The sequence below is a fragment of the Otolemur garnettii genome, unplaced genomic scaffold, assembly GCF_000181295.1.
Source record: "Otolemur garnettii isolate 467f Iridium unplaced genomic scaffold, OtoGar3 scaffold00146, whole genome shotgun sequence".
NCBI lineage: Eukaryota > Metazoa > Chordata > Mammalia > Primates > Galagidae > Otolemur > Otolemur garnettii.
In genome coordinates this window covers 3,356,176-3,375,263 of record NW_003852541.1, presented here as the reverse complement: position 1 = coordinate 3,375,263, position 19,088 = coordinate 3,356,176, and the positions used below count along the sequence as shown (strand labels likewise).

Here is a 19,088-nt window from a genome sequence, read left to right as displayed (position 1 = left end):
AGCACTCTACCCCAGGGGGACAGCTTGAGGCTCTGTCTCAAAAAAAAAGCAACAATTAAAAGATAAGCAAACTGAGAAAAATGGGGAAACAATATCAGGGTGCAGAGCCTTAATAAAGAGCTGTTATATAGTGTAGCAAGTACACCAAAACTGAAAGATCACTGAGGAAGTTGGACTTTTTCTATAAGAAACTTTCAGAAATATAAGTTGGACAATTTGTACATGGAATAAGAGGGAATTGGCTATAAAGGTATGAAATTTACTCTACTTCACTAGTAATCAAATACATGTAAATGAGAAATAGTTATTTTCAGTAATAAAGGTTAAAGGAAAGGGGATTCTTAGTGCCAGCGAATGGGGATTATGGAACTCTCTCCACAGAGAGGATTGTCAAACTTTCACTATTAGTAGCTCTAAAAATACTCAGATCCTTTCATTTAATAATTTTGCTTCTAGAAATCTATCCTAAGGAAATGAAGTAATTTTTCTATGATGATCGTACAGTTCATTTACTTCCAATATGGAACAAAATCCCAGAAAAGAGTTAGAAAATATTTAGAAAATAAACATCTTAGGAGCATGGACATGCTGCTAAAAGATATAAAGATAATTTTTTTTTTTTAAAGAGAAAGAGTCTCGATTCATCACCCAATGTTCTTAGGTGATCTAATAAGACCAAAGCTCTCAAATGCTGTAACTTCGTAAGGGAGAAGGAAGGCGTCTGTCTGTGTGACGTCCTGGAAAGAGTATTCAAGAGCACAAAGAGTTGCCTTTCTTTGAATTACCCAGATACAGACCTCCTGGCTACAAGATCCGAGAGTCCCATCTGTAGATGGCTTCAGCCAACCCGTCTTCCATTTCCTCTAGCTGTTTGCAGTTGAAGGCATGCACAATCCTTAACCCTGCCTGTTCTGTTCGCACTCCCCTCAAACTCAGCAGTGAAATTGTCCTTTACAAGAAATAGCTCCTATTGCTCCCCAGCCATAGAGCTGTTAAAACCCTTGCCAAGGCTACATGGCCTTTCAAAACCGGCCCTGGGGTCCTATCTTTCTCTTGAACTCTTCTCCAGCTTTCTCAAACTTATCCAGCTCGTTGTAATTCGCCGGCATATTTCCGTGATAGCACTAAAGAAAGGCCTTCCCTAACTGGCAGCCCTGTAACACTGTCCAACACTGCCTTATTTTTAAATTGTTTATTGCGTGTGTGCACCCGGGCTTGGGGGGTAGAGAGGACAGCCAGATGCGACATGGGCAGGATTGGAAAGTTACAGGCACTGTCCCAGTTTTCAGCATGTTGTTAGAAATCATGAACATTACTCATCTCGCGCCACCCGTGCACACGGGATGACCCTGGGGCCTTCTCCAACAGTGTCTGGACACTCTGGTACCTATTCATCCTTGGGAGGATCAAGTGGGAACCGACTCCTGAGCAGTGCCCTGGCTCGCACTAGCGGCTCACCCCAGCTCGAGGCGCGACCCTCTCGTGCAAGGGCCCCAGGGCGTTCAGGACCAGCCGACCCTGGGGCAGGGAAGAGGGAACGCAGGGTGGGAGTTCGTTAGGCAAAAGCAGGGTACCGGGGCTGAAACACCGGGACGGGGACCCCGCGCAGTCTGGGGCCTCAGGCCCGACAGCGGCAGGTAAGGGGAAGTGGAGGCACACACGCCTTGGACCACCCCAGGTGCAGGAACTCTGTAGGCGGGCAGCACCCACGAAAGAGTCGGTGGTCTGGGGCTGACCAGGTCTGCCTGGCTCTAGGGTTGGAGGGGAAGTAAGCGGCGAGGAACAAGGAGCGTTCGACGGCCTCGCCTGTCCTTTCACGACTAGAGGTTAGGTATAGGAATACGACTATCTCACCACAACCCAGAGCACGGGATTTATACGGACCCGGTGGGGCAGACTGCTACCATTCCCCTCCCCCACTCTGGCGGGTAAGGCTACAAAGGGATTTCAAGGAAGACGCATGCGCAGGAAACTAAATTATAAACCGCTGAGGCTCGTTCACTATTCGCGGGAAGGCGCAGGCGCAAGAGAAGCCCGGCGGGTTTATGGTTGTGGGGGGGGGGTTACCATAGCCCAAGACGCATGCGCATGATAATGTGCCGGCGGGTGGCGGGCTGGTTCGAGAAATTACGCATGCGCCTGAGCTATTTGTGACGCAAGGGGGTGGTGCGGGTCCATGGCTGCGCGTGCGCAGAGTTTGCTCAAAGGGCCTTATTTAGGTTGCGCAGGCGCCTGCTGGCCATTTCTTCTTAGCCACGCCGTCGTTGTGAGTCTGGGTGAGTGGTTGTCCGTTTTTGTTTGCAGCCCAGCGACCCCTGTAGATGCCGTTTTTGCCAGGATTGCTTGCCCCCAGGCCTCTCCCAGAGCTTGTGGGGCCTTAGCAAGCTGAAAGATGCCGCTAAGAGCTGCGAATGGTTCGCCGAATCCTCGCAGCGCCGCTGGGGCCTGCAGGCCGCACAGACTCTATTGTGTGAGATGTTGGAGGAGGCGGAGCGGAAGCGGCCGCCGCCATTTCCTTGTCTCCACGCTGGCCGCAGGCTGGGTACCTCTTAGTTTGGGGCACCGACACCTGGTGCCCAGGCGGTTTCGTGGTGCGGTCGCTAGTTAAGGGGCTGTTAACTGTTGGAGTCTTTGGGGTTAAGCCGTCTGCGAGGTTTCCGCTTCTATAGAGGCGCCTTGGGCCGTAGGGGTGCCTCAAGGGCGGAGGGGAGTTTAGTTAACATTCTGAGGTCTCATCTTCATTCCCGCCTTGCAGTCCTTTTCGACGCCAGCACCTTTCTTCAACAATGATGTTGGGCACCGAAGGCGGAGAGGGATTCGTGGTGAAGGTCCGGGGCTTACCCTGGTCTTGCTCGGCCGAAGAAGTGCAGCGGTTTTTTTCTGGTGAGTTAGAAATAGGAGGCGGGAGTTTAAGAGACCCTGGCCGCGGGGCGGGCGGGCGGTCTGCCGGCCGGGCAGACTATGGGCGGGGCGGGCCTGTCCGAGGCGCCCCCTAGTGGGGCGCGGGCGGCAGCAGTTCCCGCTGTGTTGCTAGATCTCGGCCGGCTGCTGTTTGTTACGCAATGGAAATTGCGAAGGCCCTGCCCGCCCTCCTTGTTTCCCCTGTGGGAGAGTGCGGCTGATGTGAGCGCCTTTTTTCCCGTTTTTTTTTTTTTAACCTGCCTTAAAACCACCCCGTTAGGGATGTCTTTCTCAGAAGATAAATGGGGAGAGATGAGATTCGTCTTTCAATCTTGAGCAAATAAATATTTTGCAGTATTTCAAAGTGTAATTAGCAATTCCAGTTTGGTTTTACTTGAAGAGGGGCATTCTGCTCTTGGAAAGTAAAATGTCACTTCTTAATTTCAGACAACTTAATCAAGATTTGGTAATTGAAGAGGTTCTTGCTCATCTAGTTCTTGATCTGGTTCACTTTACAGTTGAGGACACTGAAGCTCAGGGAAGTTTTCTCACCTATGTAGCTTTTTTCTTTTTCTGGCAGTACGTAGGTGTCCTGAATAACTTGTATCAGAATGTTCCTGTTTCCATTATTGGCTTAAAATTAGACTGTCAGAACTGTATTTTGAAGAAATTGAGAGCTTTTGTAAAGACGTTTGTAGTATTGACTTACTATCTGAATTTAGTGTTGGTAACGGAAAACGACCTGTAAAACAAGAACCAAGTACACTGGAAGCCACCTTGCAGGGGGCAACACTGGGTTTGGCTTCAGCTGTGCAACTTGGAGCATTTTAGCTTGATAACACTGATCCCCTTTCAGGTGAGTATTGGGCCTGCAGTTTGGATCTGAGTGACAAACCTTAATGTGGCTGCTGGTAAGGTAAAACCTACAAATGCCCCAGACCAAAACCCTAAGATTGTTGAGAAAATGCCATAAAATCACAAGATCCAGACTTGGTAGAATTTTGAGACCTTAAAGGATATCTAATGGAGACACGAGGAACAAGGATTTAGAGGTAACTAAATTAAGAAACTGCTTTGAATATTGGATTTTCTTGATGGATGGGAATTATTTCACTTCGGGACTGAGATGGTTTGAGAGGATGACTGCTTAAATACTGGGAAGACACACCCTTGGTAATACTGTGGTTATTTTAGGCTTCATAAGAGACATACTTTGCCTTGAAGTATGTGAACAGGCATTTCCTCTGTATCACCCAGAGGTGGTTGTAGGTTTTAAATTCTATATTAATGGTTGTTTTCTTTCCAGACTGCAAAATTCAAAATGGGGCTCAAGGTATTCGTTTCATCTACACGAGAGAAGGCAGACCGAGTGGCGAGGCTTTTGTTGAACTTGAATCAGAAGATGAAGTCAAATTGGCCCTGAAAAAAGACAGAGAAACTATGGGACACAGATATGTTGAAGGTTTGATATACATTGCCCTAGTAACAGTAAATAAAACATTAAACACATAGAGGTCTCACCCCTTCTGAATTTTAGGTATTTGACCGCATGGAAATGGTCATCTAAGGGAGTTTGTGGCAGCTCTTCTTAGCTTATCTAAAGACCCAGGAAGTCTGAACTTTGTTCTCTGACTTTCCAAAATTGACTAATTCTAAGCACCTCTTTCAGTATTCAAGTCAAACAACGTTGAAATGGATTGGGTGTTGAAGCATACTGGTCCAAATAGTCCTGACACGGCCAATGATGGCTTTGTGCGGCTTAGAGGACTCCCCTTTGGATGTAGCAAGGAAGAAATTGTTCAGTTCTTCTCAGGTATGTAGTCCTGTTTGTTGCTGAACAGTGAGTTTTGGCTAGCTTCTGGCAAGGTGATTTAATAGACCTTAAAGTTGAGAAGCTTAGGTACTTAAACGTAGGTTGTAAGTGTATGCTGATGAGTTAAATGTTTTCTTCCTAGAGACTTTCAAATAATTTAAGCCCATCTTAAAGGTGGAAATAAGTACTTCCAAAATGTTAACTTTGCCTGTAGTTGGTAGGCTGGTTCAGAGTAAATCATTGAGGATTGTTCTCAATATGACCACTATTCAGCAAAGTACTCCAACTTAAAGGTAAGATCCCCCTAAACATTAGGTTAGTGAGTCAGGTTGTTTATTTTTGGCAAGTGTTTTTAGGAGACACTTACTTGGGTAGTGGGACCAGAGACATCTCTAATGGTCTCTCTTTATGCAGAAAACTATTAGAGAAGCAGCTTGGTTTAGCTAACCTATTATAAACTGTTAGTGAAAGTTAAAGGTAGTTTGATTGTAGTCTCAGTATCTGAAATAGAAAGTGTTTTGAAATTGTTTTGGGCCTAAAGTATTTGAATGTTTTTATGCTGAAGAGCTGATATAATATTGCATGTTTTGTAGAATGTTACATCATATTTTAAATGCTATATATTAATATTCATGTGATAAACTGGAATTAAGAGCAAGAAATCCTTTCATGGTTTAGTTGTATTAAAATTTTGACTATTAGATATGTATCGACACCTAATATTTGTCAGAATTTTAAAAATCGAGTCTGTTTTGTTTTTTAAATTGGTGAGAATTGAATGCTATCTGTCAACGTTAAATATGAACATAATTTCATATCTTCTAGGAAAGTGCTTTAAGCCCTTTTTGTAAGCTTGGGAATGTATCCACGCAAAGGATTTTTCATAGACGGAATTTCCAGAAGTGAATCATACTACTGTTAGAGCATAAGAGTGCATGATTTGTGCTGTGTAGATCAGTTTTGTTGAAAGTTTAGATCGTATGTTTGTCAATTACATGATCTAAGTAATGTTTTAATTTTATTTAAATGTATAAATGTATACTTTTAAAACTTGAAGTTCCAATAATTTAAAGCATTGAAATATAAAATGAGGTAAAAGGTGTGTCTTGAATTTAGTAAAAACTGTTGCTGTTTAATGCTTGAAACTTATTCTTGTATAATTCTCAACATTAAGTTGAATACATAAGAATGTTCTTAAATTGTTGAATTCTTAATGCATCCTGTGTTCAAGTTTTTTAAATATACTGTATCATGGGGTGTGTTAAGAATTGTTATAACTTGTAATAATGGAACTTCATACTTTATTGCAATGCATATTTAAAGAGTACTTGTTGAAAACATACCGTTCACCTAAAGTTAAAATTCTGGTTTATTTAAAGCTATAAGAAGAATCATTTCTGGGCTTGTTGATGTTAATATTGCCCCCCTACTGGGGTTATTTGTCCTTGGGTTGAAGGGTTGGAAATCGTGCCAAATGGGATAACATTGCCGGTGGACTTCCAGGGGAGGAGTACGGGGGAGGCCTTCGTGCAGTTTGCTTCACAGGAAATAGCTGAAAAGGCTCTAAAGAAACACAAGGAAAGAATAGGGCACAGGTGGGGATGGATGGTTGGTTGGATATGTCACTTTTCTTATGGTAAAGAATTAAATCCATATTCTCTCTGCTTAAAAAGGAGGAAATCTGTTTCCTAGGCCTAGTTAATTGACGTTTTGCCACAAATTTCAGGATTTAATGATGTCACAGTCCCACATTGCACTCAGACTAAATTTAAGGTATTAAATTTGTCTTCAGATAATTTGGTCTCCTTTACAATTTTTGTAAGATTCTTAATTTGTTAACCCCGTTCAGTGGAGTTGAGAGACTATGGCTTTAAAAAATTAATGCAAACCTGGCTTTAGCTGTAATAACACCCACCTAGTAAATTAATATTACCATAAGAAAATGTGATACTTTCTGATCTTGTTTTTAAAGTTGAAATGCAACAAACTTTTTCTTGCTGTATAAATATTCTGCATATGTATTAATAAGCATAGCTTTCAAGAAATTGTCACAAAAGGTTTTTTATTCTCTTTGCTTGTGACTATTTTTCATTGAAGCATGCGCTTACCTATGCTGATTCCTACTAAAAGCATAGGCCTGGGGTATTTATTGGCAAAAGGAAATGTGTAGTGTGGGCTAGATTGTTGGTGGAGGCTGGCTTTATAGCCCACTTGCTATACATGCTGCCAATGGATTTACAGCTTGAAATGTTGAAAGTTGAGTGGAATTCTTTCCCTCCAAATACATTAACAGTACTCCTCTCCACCCCTAAGGTTGGGCTCTGCCTCAAGAGGAGTAAGTTTTTCTGTAAAGTTACATTAAAATCTTACTGTTGAGTGATTTTCTGGTCATTGCCTATGCAAATATAAGAAATCTGGCTTTAAATAGTAGTCAGTTTCATGGCTATGACTAGATTGTTTTCTTGTATAACTAAATAACCTGTATAAAATGAACTAATGTTTCTCTCCCCTCCCCACCCTCTCCCTTATGAACAACGCTTTAGGTATATCGAAATCTTTAAGAGCAGTCGAGCTGAAGTTAGAACTCACTATGATCCACCACGAAAGCTTATGGCCATGCAGCGGCCAGGTCCCTATGACAGACCTGGGGCTGGCAGAGGGTATAACAGCATTGGCAGAGGGGCTGGCTTTGAGAGGATGAGGCGTGGTGCTTATGGTGGAGGTATGTGAGGGGATAATCAAGGGTTGGTAAGTCTATTCCTCCTTCGTCTAGGTGTATGCATTTGACTTTTTTTTTTTTTTTATGTTCTAGGCTATGGAGGCTATGATGATTATAATGGCTATAATGATGGCTATGGATTTGGGTCAGATAGATTTGGAAGAGGTAAGGTAAGAATTGAATTTCTCAGCTGCAGGATACTTAACACTTGTCCATCTAGACCTCAATTACTGTTTTTCAGGAATGTCTGATCACAGATACGGGGATGGTGGCTCTACTTTCCAGAGCACAACAGGACATTGTGTACACATGCGTGGATTACCTTACAGAGCTACTGAGAATGACATTTATAACGTAAGTGTAAGGTGAATTCATAAGTCAAGTAATTCAATATGGTAGTAAAATCTTGAACCATAACTATTTAAGTGAATACCATGTTAAACATTAGTTTTCTGTAACTGTAGAAAGTTGACGGTTCTTTCAAATTTCCCTTTGTTTTAGTTTTTTTCACCTCTCAATCCTGTGAGAGTACACATTGAAATTGGTCCTGATGGCCGAGTAACTGGGGAAGCAGATGTCGAGTTTGCAACTCATGAAGATGCTGTGGCAGCTATGTCAAAAGACAAAGCAAATATGCGTAAGTATGATTTAAGCATTTGAGGGCTTTGAATACGTATGGCGTTTACGGTAAGAGTAGAATGGTAAAGGATGTGAGAAATTTCTCCTTTAATAGTTATTAGGTGTGTTGAAGAAAGTTTGCATTCTTAAAGTTAGTTTGAATGAAAGGGGTTTGTGATAATACTTACTTGGGCAGTATATCCTTAATTGAAAATTTAGATCAATGTTTAAAGGCTAGTCTGAAATACAAGTAAATCACCATAGAAGTTGTTAAATTTTTTTTTACTGAAGTATTTGAAGTTCATTTCAAATGAACTTGTTTGAGAACTTGTTTTAAGAACTTTCAAGTGTGCCCTTTCTTTAACCAAACATTTTCAAACTTTTTTTTTTTTTCTTCTCATTTCAGAACACAGATATGTAGAACTCTTCTTGAATTCTACAGCAGGAGCAAGCGGTGGTGCTTACGGTAGCCAAATGCTAGGAGGCATGGGTTTGTGTAAATATCACTTTAGTGTCTTTTTTTTAAGCTAACCTTGTATGCCTTTTCTCTCATTTCAGAACACAGATATGTAGAACTCTTCTTGAATTCTACAGCAGGAGCAAGCGGTGGTGCTTATGGTAGCCAAATGATGGGAGGCATGGGCTTGTGTAAATATCGTTAGTTTTTTTAAAAACCAAAACCTTTATATCTGTATAAATCAATTATGAGTTAATCTATATTTAGTGAGTTTAGCATATGATAATTTTGAATTTTGTGTCTGGCTTACTATTTTAAATCATTGTGTGAGTTACATATAACAATTCAAGTTAGATGTTAAGTAATTTGCGGGGAGGGGACTATAGAATGAAACTAAATTTTCTGAGTATAAAGTTAAAATCTAAAATAAGCAAAAAGCACAGGATTATAAAATAATGTAAATTGTTGGGCATAATTAGGTGTTCACTTTTGCCTGTATATTGCCATACTTCGATATATTTAAGGGGAAAACCCCACTAAATTTAGTGCAAGCAATTTGTAAGATCTTCAAAATGCCTGTACTTTTATGGGATGGTGGATTTAGTCCTGCTGATGTGTATACTGTTAGCCATTCAGTTTATATATATTTACTAGCTTTAAATGATGGGCAGAAGGGATGTCTTTTTTTATAGACAATAGGCAGAAGGAGGCAGAGGGTTATAGTAACATCAGATCAAGACTGGAAAAATCATAGATGTAGAATTACAAGCCGGGTACCGCCAGGTACCACATTACATGTGGAACAAGGTTCTAATGTTGTCTTAACTTAACAGCAAACCAGTCCAGTTACGGTGGTCCAGCCAGTCAGCAGCTGAGTGGTGGTTATGGAGGCGGCTATGGTGGCCAGAGCAGTATGAGTGGATATGGTAAGTATGTTTTTTAATATACCTAAAATAAGTTTTAGGGAGGTTTCTTTAGTTGGGAATATGCAGGCTCTTTTTTGGTGAAATTGGGTTGTTGAATATATGCTTTGAATCCTAATGTAATTGTTTTTAATAGCTTAATTTTCAGAAACAATCATTGGGAGGGGGAAGTGTTTCATGAATTAAAAACTAGTCATTGCAGCTTTGGAATATTGTTGAGCCAGAAAACATCTGCCTCCATTTATTAAAAACATTAGATCAAGTAGTTCACTTTTTTGGTCTTTCGGTTCGTATTAAATCAATTTTAGATGGAGGGAGAATTTTAAATAGTAGAATGGTGGTTGGGTTCAGGACCGTATTTGCTAGTCAGCTAACCTAGGATTGGTTTTATTTATTAACTTTTTTCAATTGGTCTAAAGAATGGTGATTTTGGTATTATAGTCTTACCCTACAAAATCCTTTTGCAGACCAAGTTTTACAGGAAAACTCCAGTGATTTTCAATCAAACATTGCATAGGTAAATATTTTCTCAAAAAATATAATTTAAATTCCCAATAGCGAATATTGATATGTTGTAATAACACTTTCTATAGCAGTCAATGGCTCTGACTTAACTCCATGGAGGCTGCCATTTTGGGCACAGTGAGTTGCCTTTAGTCCAACTTTGTTCTCACTTCCTGCCCACCATGAATAGGAAAAGCAAGATTTCCCTGTGCTCCCTATTCATATGCCATTTGAGGGACACATTGTGAATGTTTACAGTAAACTTTTTTTTAAAATGCCTTGTTTAGTTTTAAAAACATGAAGTAATTTTGCAATTTTTGAAAAACACTAGTTTTCCTTTAAACTTAATTTTTCATGTTGATCCTGAAGAATCCTTTTAAATGGTAGCACAAGAATCTGACACGTTGGTACTGCAGAGAAAAGGGGTTAATCGAGACTTGTTTGGAGTCGGGATTCCCCTTTCCCAAACATGCTTCTCGCCACTTGGACAGCAGCCATTTGTACTCGTATACCTTTTAAACTTTTTATTGGAATGCTATATTTTATTTGACTGATAATCTGAAGCTACTCCTGACTTGTTAAATTGATCTCTTTGCAGGTAGCCAAGGAGCAGTGAACAGCAGCTACTACAGTAGTGGAAGCCGTGCATCTATGGGCGTGAACGGAATGGGAGGGATGTCTAGCATGTCCAGTATGAGTGGTGGATGGGGGATGTAATTCATCCTGATCACTGACTCTTGGTCAACTTTTTTTTTAAGAAAAACAAACTTCAGTTTAACAGTTTCTTGCAATATGAGCTTGTGATTTATGCTTACTCTATAAGTGGAAATCAGGATTGTTTTAAAGACTTAAAGGTTCTGTGTTTTTGAGCACAACACTCATCGAGGATGTAACAGCAAAGTTGAGTAAACTATAACTGTTAAACAAGTTCCAGCTTTTCTCAAGTTAGTTATATTGTAGGATGTACTTAAGCAGTAAGCGTATTTAGGTTAAAGCAGTTGAATTATGTTAAATGTTGCTCTTATACCACATGATATTGAACACTCTTCAGATGCATGTTGAAAGACATGCCTTTTTTGTAAAACTCAATATAGGAGCTCTGTCTACAATTAAAAGTGAAACATTTTGGCATGTTTGTTAATTCTAGTTTCATTTAATAACCTTGTAAGGCACGTAAGTTTAAGCTTTTTTTTTTTTAAAGTTAATGGGGAAAATTTTGAGACGCAATCCCGATACTTCAGGATTTTGGTCTTGGTGTTTGTATGAAATTCTGAGGCCCTGATTTAAAAATTTCATTGTATTGTGATTTCCTTTTAGGTATATTGCGCTAAGTGAAACTTGTCCAATAAATCTTCCTTTTAAAAACTGCACTTTGTCTTGTCTGTGCTTCAGTGTCATGTGGACTCTTTCTTGGTGCTCTCTTCCTGCCTGAGGCATAGGTCCACATCTGACGGCAGAAAAAGGCTCGGCAGTTGAGGCTGTTGTATAGATGTCTTCAAACTTCTCGTCCCTCCAGTGCAACTGAAGGTAAACTTGCTTTTGAGGCCCTTATGAAGGTCTGTGTTTTGGCTGCACAGGACCTGGTCTGAACTGCCTGTAACTTGCTAAGCACTGCACAAAGTTCTAGTGAGGCACCAGTGCATGTCTTGCATGTCCAGGAGGCTTTCAGGCGTGATGGTGAAGTGCCAGAAGCAAGGGCAGATTGGAAGCTCTGGGTTTTTTTTTTTCCTAAGCCAGTCAGACTTAGCTTTTGAAGTTTTGAGTATTTGTATATGTAGGGTGTTTTTTAGGAAGAGCTTCCTTATAGATGGTCTTTAAGCTTTGTATTTTTTGCCTCATTCTTCAAAATCAGTTCCACTTAGGAGTAAAATTCCATTCCATGTAAACCACCTAAGGCAGAATACCATGTAGTTGAGAACATCAGCATAAATTTTTTTTTTTTTTGAGACAGAGCCTCAAGCTGTCCCCCTGGGTAGAGTGCCGTGGCATTACAGCTCACAGCAACCTCCAACTCCTGGGCTCAAGCAAGTCTCCTGCCTCCACCTCCCAAGTAGCTGGGACCACAGGCGCCCGCCACAACGCCCGGCTATTTTTTGGTTGCAGCCGTCGTTGTTTGGCAGGTCCGGGCTGGGGATTCGAACCCGCCACCTTAGGTGTACGTGGCTGGTGCCTTAGCCGGTTGAGCTATAGGCACCGAGCCTAGCATAAATTCTTGAAACATGCATTCCTGTTTTTGGTAGGTTGGAACTCTGACATGCTAAGAAATGTTTTCTGTATCCAAGCTGTTTTAAAGGAATGATCCCAGAACATCATCTGGTAGATGCTAAAGGGCACTGCAGTTTGCTAGTGCTCTTCCTTCTAGACTCAAAGTCTGTGGTATTGAAAGAACATAGCATTTGAGCTCAGATATGACAAGTGTGTGTTTTTAACTCCTGTGATGTGGTGAAGGCTTTCCCAAGTTTGTTTTTGGCTGAGAGTATTGTGGACTACAGATTGCTTGCAACTGGCCATTTCTGGCTGTGTGTGGTGGATTGCATGTAATGGAAATATGCATGGAGGGCTCTGTAGGTCCAGCCTTGCTGCATGCGGTCCCCAGAGGACTAGGGGGCAATTCACATGAGAGCAGGGAAAGGTCTGGAATGTATTAGGTCTGACAAGTCTGGAGATAACCTTTGGGTCCTTTAGTTAACTGATTTACACTGATAAAAGAAATACTCTTCTCGTAAAACTTTGGGATGGTTACAGGAGAAAAGGATTAGAATTAGCAACTTGGAGTAAGGTTAGGTTGAAAATTTAGTCTAGATCTATTGTGTTCTTTGGAACCTCTGCTCCCTGGACCATCACTACTTAGCAATGAGTCAAGCTCCAGATCCTGTTAAATCAATCTACAGTTTAACCAAGACCCTGACCTGCTCAGTCTAGCCCTGTTGGCTTGCATATTGAAAAGCATGCTCTTAGACCAACAGTTCTCAACTTGTGGGTTGCAACCCACAGGAACTGTATTTTAAAGGGTTGCAGCATTAGGAAGGTTGAGAACCACTGCCTTAGACATCTGTCTATCCCTTATTTATCAGGCTGGGAAAAGGTGGTGTGAGCCAAACCTGAGGGTTACAAAAATGTACAGGTGTATGTTTGGATGCCAGATAGAAAAATACGGACCACTAAGGGCAGCTTTTTGTAGCTTTGGTACCTGGATCTGCTGTAATGCTTATTGAGCTTTTGTTCCTTGGCCATGGGGTGTGTGAGATTGGGCGAAAATGGGTATGAAACTTAAGTGTCAGGCACAGTGATGGGAACGTCTACAGAGTCCCACCATGTCACCTTCAGTAGGGTGCTATGGCATCACAGATCACAGCAACCTCCAACTCTTGGGCTCAGGCGATTCTCTGGCCTCCCAAATAGCTGGGACTACAGGTGCCTGCCACAATGACCAGCTATTTTTTTGTTGGCAGTTGTCATTTAGCTGGCCTGGGCCAGGTTTGAACCTGCGAGCCTTGGTGTATGTGGTTGGTGCTGTAACTACTGTGCTAGTTTTTAAAAAGTTTGGTTCTGTTTGAGATTAATAGCTGTTCAGGTTAAGTTAGGGAAGGAGCACCTTCTTGCTGCCCGGCATTTCTGTAATAGGGCTTAAAAATCTGCTTAGAACATGGCTCTGGAGGTGGGCAGACCTAGTTTTGAAGTCTGACTGTACTTTTTAAGCTGTAGGACTAGATAAATATGGGAACTAACTTTGGTGAGCTGTTTTCTTCCCGAATGGTTAGGAATTATGGAGAGAAGTGGAATCTGGAGTTTTAGTTAAGGGTACTAGAGCAGTGTGAAGAACCAGTGCGGACCCAAGTTGTGGGTGAGCCTTTCTCCTGCAGGGCAGAGCCTGAAGAAAGCAGGAGAGCCAGGATTCAATCAGGCAGGGTCCTGAGCAGGGTGTCCATCTGGATAGTGGAAAATAATATGGCCTGGAATAGACCGGGGCGGGGGGTGCCTGTGGATATTAGAATGTTTTATTTCTACCTTAAAATTTCTAGTCCATTGACTCCTATGGTGTGTGAGTCCAAAGGAGGAAGCCTTGGAGCCAGCATTAGCACTGCTTTTGAAGTGAGAAAACGGCTGCCTGGCAAGTGCTTTTTTCACAGGTGTTTCCATCTGTTATCTGCTGAACTCCAATCATAGAAGGCAACAACTTTTGAGCTTTAGTGACAGGTTTGAGGTCACTTCACTTGTCCACTGATGGTAGCCTGTCCTAGGCTCACCTGGGAGGGGCATAGCCTGAGCCCAGCAGGCTTTTTGAGTAATAATAGCCTTCACCTCATACTCTTACCTATGGGCCTCAGTCTTGGGACTCCATTAAGGGTGCTCTGAGGCCCCTAAGAGCAGTCTGGGGTAAGAGCTGGCAAGGTTCCTGCTGAGTTGACACAAGCTCATTTTCTGCACACACCAGAGTGAAAAATAAATGATTTTTATTGCAGGGCCAACGATAGGTATTCACAAGGGCATGAAATGGTCAATCTCTGGACTGACGGAGAGAAGGCACACTGATAGACTCGGCATGGTATGAAGCACTGTGTACAAAGTTTTGGAAGGGGGGGAGTGAGAGAAACTGATTACTTACAAATGCTGCAAAATAGGCTAATTCTTTGAAAAGTAAAAAATCAGTAGCAAAATCATAGTTACATAGTCAGATGGAAATTTCAATCCAGAGGAGTTAATTCCATACAAGTAATGGAAAGGTGCACAGCTGGTTCCTACATGCTGTCTTCCAGGGCCAGCAGCCTTGGCCAGGATTGGATTCTTTTTGATTCTCCTGGGAATCAAACTTCCCATGCTTCCTGTGGTCCCTGCAGTCCCAGAGTTTGGCACTGTTTCTGAGGCTCCCTGCTGCCCTGAGAGGGAAAGCCAACCCCTGAAACCCCTGCAGGCAGCCTTTGTGCTCAGGAGGCCATGGAGGAACAGCGCTGCAGCAGCAGTGTGTGGCAGCTGTCGCACACACGTACCGGCTTGGGGTAGGAGGGCAGGGCCAGCTCATTGCTGGAGCAGGTGTTGCAGAAGATGTGACCACAGTTGCGGCAGTGGTGCTAGAGGACAGAGAGAAGGCAGTTATGAGACCCCAGAAAAAACAAATCTGCACACCTCCCCATTCCCCCTAACATTTAGAAGTCCAGTTAATGCCCTCACATCCTCCCTGAAACTATATTACCTATTTCAAATTTTATACTCACTCTCTTGTCACCCTGGCCCATGGTATCATCATAGCTTACTGCAACCTCTAACTCCTGGGCTCAAGCCATCCTCCTGCCTCAGCATCCTGTGTAGCTGGGACTACAGTTGGTGCTGCCATGCCTGGCTAATTTTTGTGCATACAGGAAAAATTGCTCTTGTTCACGCTTGGTTTAGGCATGTAGGACCTCTGGAGAGTGGGGGAGGAGTGCACACTTGGCTGAGTAAGGCTTTTAAGAATCTTTTTAGTAACCTCCAACTTTTGGGCTCAAGTGATCCTCTTGCTTCAATTTTTCCTTTTTTTTTTTTTTTTTTTTTTTTGCGGTTTTTGGCTGGGGCTGGGTTTGAACCCACCACCTCTGGCATATGGGGCTGGCACCCTACTCCTTTGAGCCATAGCCGCCCTGCTTCAGTTTTTATTTTTGTCCTGTTTTTTTTTTTTTTTTTTAAAAGAGACAGAGTCTCACTTTATCACCCTTGGTAGAGTGCAGTGGCATCACAGCAACCTCTAAAGCCTGGGCTTAGGAAATTCTCTTGCCTCAGCCTCTCCCGGAGCTGGGACTATAGGCGCCTGCCACAAGGCCCAGCTATTTCTTGTTGCAGTTTGGCTGGGGCTGGGCTCAAAAACCTGTCACCCTTGGTATATGAGGCTGGCGCCCTACTCACTGAGCCATAGGTGCCACCCCAATTTTTCTATTTTTAGTAGAGATGGGGGTTCTCTTGCTCATGCTGGTCTCAACTTGTGAGCAATCCACCCACCTTGTCCTCCCAAGAGTGCTAGGATTAGAGGTGTGAGCCACCATGCCCAGCCAACGCCTGGTTAATTTTTAAATTTCTTTTAGAGATGGGGCTCACTATGTTGCCTTGGCTGGTCTTGAACTCTTGGCCTCTAGTGACATTTCCACCTTGGCCTCCCAAAGTGCTTGGATTACAGGTGTGAGCCACCGTATCTGGCAACACAGGATGTTTTATTATATGTTTCCTAACTCAATGAGAGTGGGTAATTTGAATTACATACAGAGCCTGGGTCATTCCATGGGGAGAAGAGTCTAGCTTTATAAACAGGGCTGCTGTGGACCTTGTCTACACTGGGTTCACTAGGTACAAGATGGTGTAGCCTCTGCCTCTGGCCTGCCCTCATGAGGCCAGGGGCCATTTGGGTACAGCCAAGCCTTGCAGACAGATGTGCTCTGAGAGGCAGTCTCAGGAGTGTTATTCTCTAGCTCTGAACCTACTTATTATAAAACACTGACTAGAACTTGGGAGAATTTTGGCTTCTTTCCCATAGAGATAGGTGCTAATGGGAGCAGATGAGACCATGAATCCACAGGGTAGCAGGTTGTGGTGGCACTGATAGTGTGACAGAAATCCCCCTTCCCTTTAGTCTTTCTTTTAGCCCCCAGTTTTGCTTGTAATCTATACCTAGCTTCTCTTTCACCCAGCTGGACTTGGTGAGACTAGTAAGGCCATGACACAAAGCCGTGCCCAGAACCTAAAAGGCAGGCTGCACAGCCAGAAGCATATTTACTAGGGGCGGATGTTTTGTCCAGATCACTGGGGAGTTTTTGGTGACCTATTGTTTTGTAGGTTCCAGTAGATTCTGTTTGGGCCCATTTTTGGTCCCATCACATACAGAGAACTCCCAATGATAAAATCATGTAGAGCAGCTCTGAAAGGAGATGGGGCTGCCTGTCTGCATAAAAGTGAGCATGACCACATGCAGTAAACCTAGCCTGACAAGGGCTTTTGGGGGAGGGACCCCTACGTACCTTCCTTCGGGAAATGGAGAATTCCTTTTCACACTGCTTACAGTGAGTTGCTTCATCGTCTTTCAGCCAAGTATGTCCCTGAAAAGGAAGGAATGCTCTAGAAATAGACTTTATGTCTTAGGCCCTGATGAGAAATGAGCAGCTGTGTTCTGTCTGATCATTGTATCTAGTAGCCTTTTTTTTTTTTTTTGACTTTTTTTTCACTAGCTGTGGCCTCACAGGACAGTAGTGAAGGGGACCTTACCCCAGGGCTGCCCAGAGCTGGAATCTACCCTATGGCTTCCCACTAGGTCTTGAGGCAGGTTGTTCAACATTCTGTTAAACTGAGACTCAAATTTTTTCTTTTTTACAGACAGAGTCTCACCTTATTGTCCTTGGTAGAATGCCGTGGCATCACAGCTCACAGCAACTTCCAGCTCTTGGGCTTACGGGGTTCTCTTGCCTCAGTCTCAGCTGGGACTACAGGTGCCCACCAGGTGCTATTTTTTTGTTGCAGTTTCGCGGAGACTGGGTTTGAACCCGCCACCCTTGGTATATGGGGCCTGTGCCCTATTCACTGAGCCATAGGTGCTACCTGAGACTCAAATTTTCTTTGGTTGAAGTAACTGGTGTCAGGTTTTGGTGCCTGGAACCCTGACTGCGGACACTATTCCAAAGAGAGTAGCTGAACTGACAGTAAGGATGGGCCAAATTTGAGCAAAACTACAATAGTTCATGACACAGATCCTGGCAGAGAGACAGGAAATATACAGCAGGGATCGGATCCCCTTAAGCCAGGGGTCCTCAAACTTTTTAAATGGGGCCAGTTCACTGTCCCTCAGACTATTGGAGGGCTGGACTGTGGGCCCTGGGACAAGTTGGCTGCTAAGCAGGACAGGCAGCAGCAGCAAAAAATTCCCGGTGGACCGCAGTTTGAGGACACCATGCAGGCCCAACCCCTGATCCTCACATAACCGTGGGAAGCAGATGACCTGCACTCCATCGAAGAGCCTCCGAAGCCTTAAAAGGTGACTTGGAAGGTCTCTCTTAGGGAAAATAAGGACATGTGATTGACTTAGCCTGAGAGACTGAGGTATTCTAGCCAGGTTAAAGGCATATGAGGTAGTTTCCTGGCTCCATAGCATCTCTTGGACGTGATTCTCTGTGACACACAGACCCTTATGACTGAGCTAGAGCCGTTCCCCTTGGGCTATCTGCACATGCCCAGGGTGTTCATCCTTATATCACAAAGCTCCAATGGCTCTAAAGTTCTGTTTTATAATTCTTCATGGTTTCCCCTTGATGCTGTCAGCTATAATTTTGTATAAATATTTCTGTTCAGTGCCAGAGGTATTATGGTAGGCAGCTCATAGTAGTTACATCCAAGGAGCTTTCAGTCTACAAGGGATACAACTTGATGCTGCCTAGGAATCCAGGCTGCTGTCAGTTGCTGTGACAATTGTCTATTCACAGTGTACTGGGGAAATCAGACACCTAGAGATATTGCTCTAGAGTCGAGTCCCCAGACGGTGCTGCCTGGAAGAATGCTCTTGCTCTGCTGCCACAGCAGAGCCAAGGATCCTGCCAGCAGACAGCCCCAAAGGCAGGTGCCCAACATGTCCATCTGTTCACCCACAGGCTCTGCTTCAGCACGCTGGCCCAGGGGCCACATGAATGCTTTTGCTCTTGAAGTGGAATGTGTCATTCTGCCCTCCCCTAAATGGTCCAGAAACTTGGTCCAGCTTAAGGCTTGGCTTGAGTGGTCCTCAGAAATGGTACAGAGCACTGGAGTGGGGCTGGCTGACCTCGGGCCTCTCACTTGGATGGAAGAAGAACCTAACTTTTACGATTTTTTTTTTTTTGAGACAGAGTCTATGTCAGCCTCGGTAGAGTGCTGTGCCATCACAGCTCACAGCAGCCTCAAACTCTTGGGCTTAAGTGATTCTCTTGCCTCAGTCTTCCAAGTAGCCGGGCATGCCACAACGCCCAACTATTTTTTTGTTGTAGTTGTCACTGGCAGGCCCAGGCTGGATCCGCCAGCTCTGGTGTATGTGGCTGGCGCCCTAGCCACTGAGCTACAGGCGCCACGCCACGACTTCACTGTTTTAAAAAGATTCACAGATCTCTCTGCCACCTTCTGCTTCCTTCTTAGGGCTACTTATCATCCAGGCCCTTTTTTTTTTTTTTTTTTTTT

The 19,088-nt window shown here is 43.4% G+C and overlaps 2 protein-coding genes across 9 annotated transcripts in view; one reads left to right on the top strand and one right to left on the bottom strand.

The window, feature by feature from the left end:
• Positions 1 to 2,190: 2,190 nt before the first annotated feature.
• On the top strand, positions 2,191 to 11,305 carry HNRNPH1 (heterogeneous nuclear ribonucleoprotein H1). 8 transcript variants are annotated; one of them, XM_023518753.1, is made up of 14 exons: positions 2,191 to 2,276; positions 2,756 to 2,883; positions 4,208 to 4,363; positions 4,571 to 4,714; positions 6,171 to 6,309; positions 7,258 to 7,436; positions 7,527 to 7,598; positions 7,654 to 7,787; positions 7,935 to 8,070; positions 8,458 to 8,517; positions 8,610 to 8,669; positions 9,342 to 9,434; positions 9,899 to 9,948; positions 10,534 to 11,305. In XM_023518753.1, exons 2-13 carry the CDS (start codon positions 2,787 to 2,789, stop codon positions 9,946 to 9,948), a joined length of 1,320 nt encoding a protein of 439 aa, XP_023374521.1. In that variant the 5' UTR covers positions 2,191 to 2,276; positions 2,756 to 2,786; the 3' UTR covers positions 10,534 to 11,305. The 8 variants fall into 8 exon arrangements, with proteins under 8 accessions (XP_023374521.1, XP_003799198.1, XP_023374517.1 ...); XM_003799150.2 differs by having other exon boundaries at positions 8,610 to 8,699; XM_023518749.1 differs by lacking the exon at positions 9,899 to 9,948.
• Positions 11,306 to 14,372: 3,067 nt separating this feature from the next.
• Positions 14,373 to 19,088, bottom strand: part of RUFY1 (RUN and FYVE domain containing 1) — a 69,355-nt gene continuing 64,639 nt past the window's right edge. The window contains exons 16-17 of the mRNA XM_003799148.3: positions 16,916 to 16,993; positions 14,373 to 15,004 (exon numbers count right to left, since the gene is read on the bottom strand). Coding sequence (XP_003799196.1) covers positions 14,861 to 15,004; positions 16,916 to 16,993 — 222 coding nt within the window. The 3' untranslated portion in view covers positions 14,373 to 14,860. The remainder of the gene's footprint in view (positions 15,005 to 16,915; positions 16,994 to 19,088) is intronic.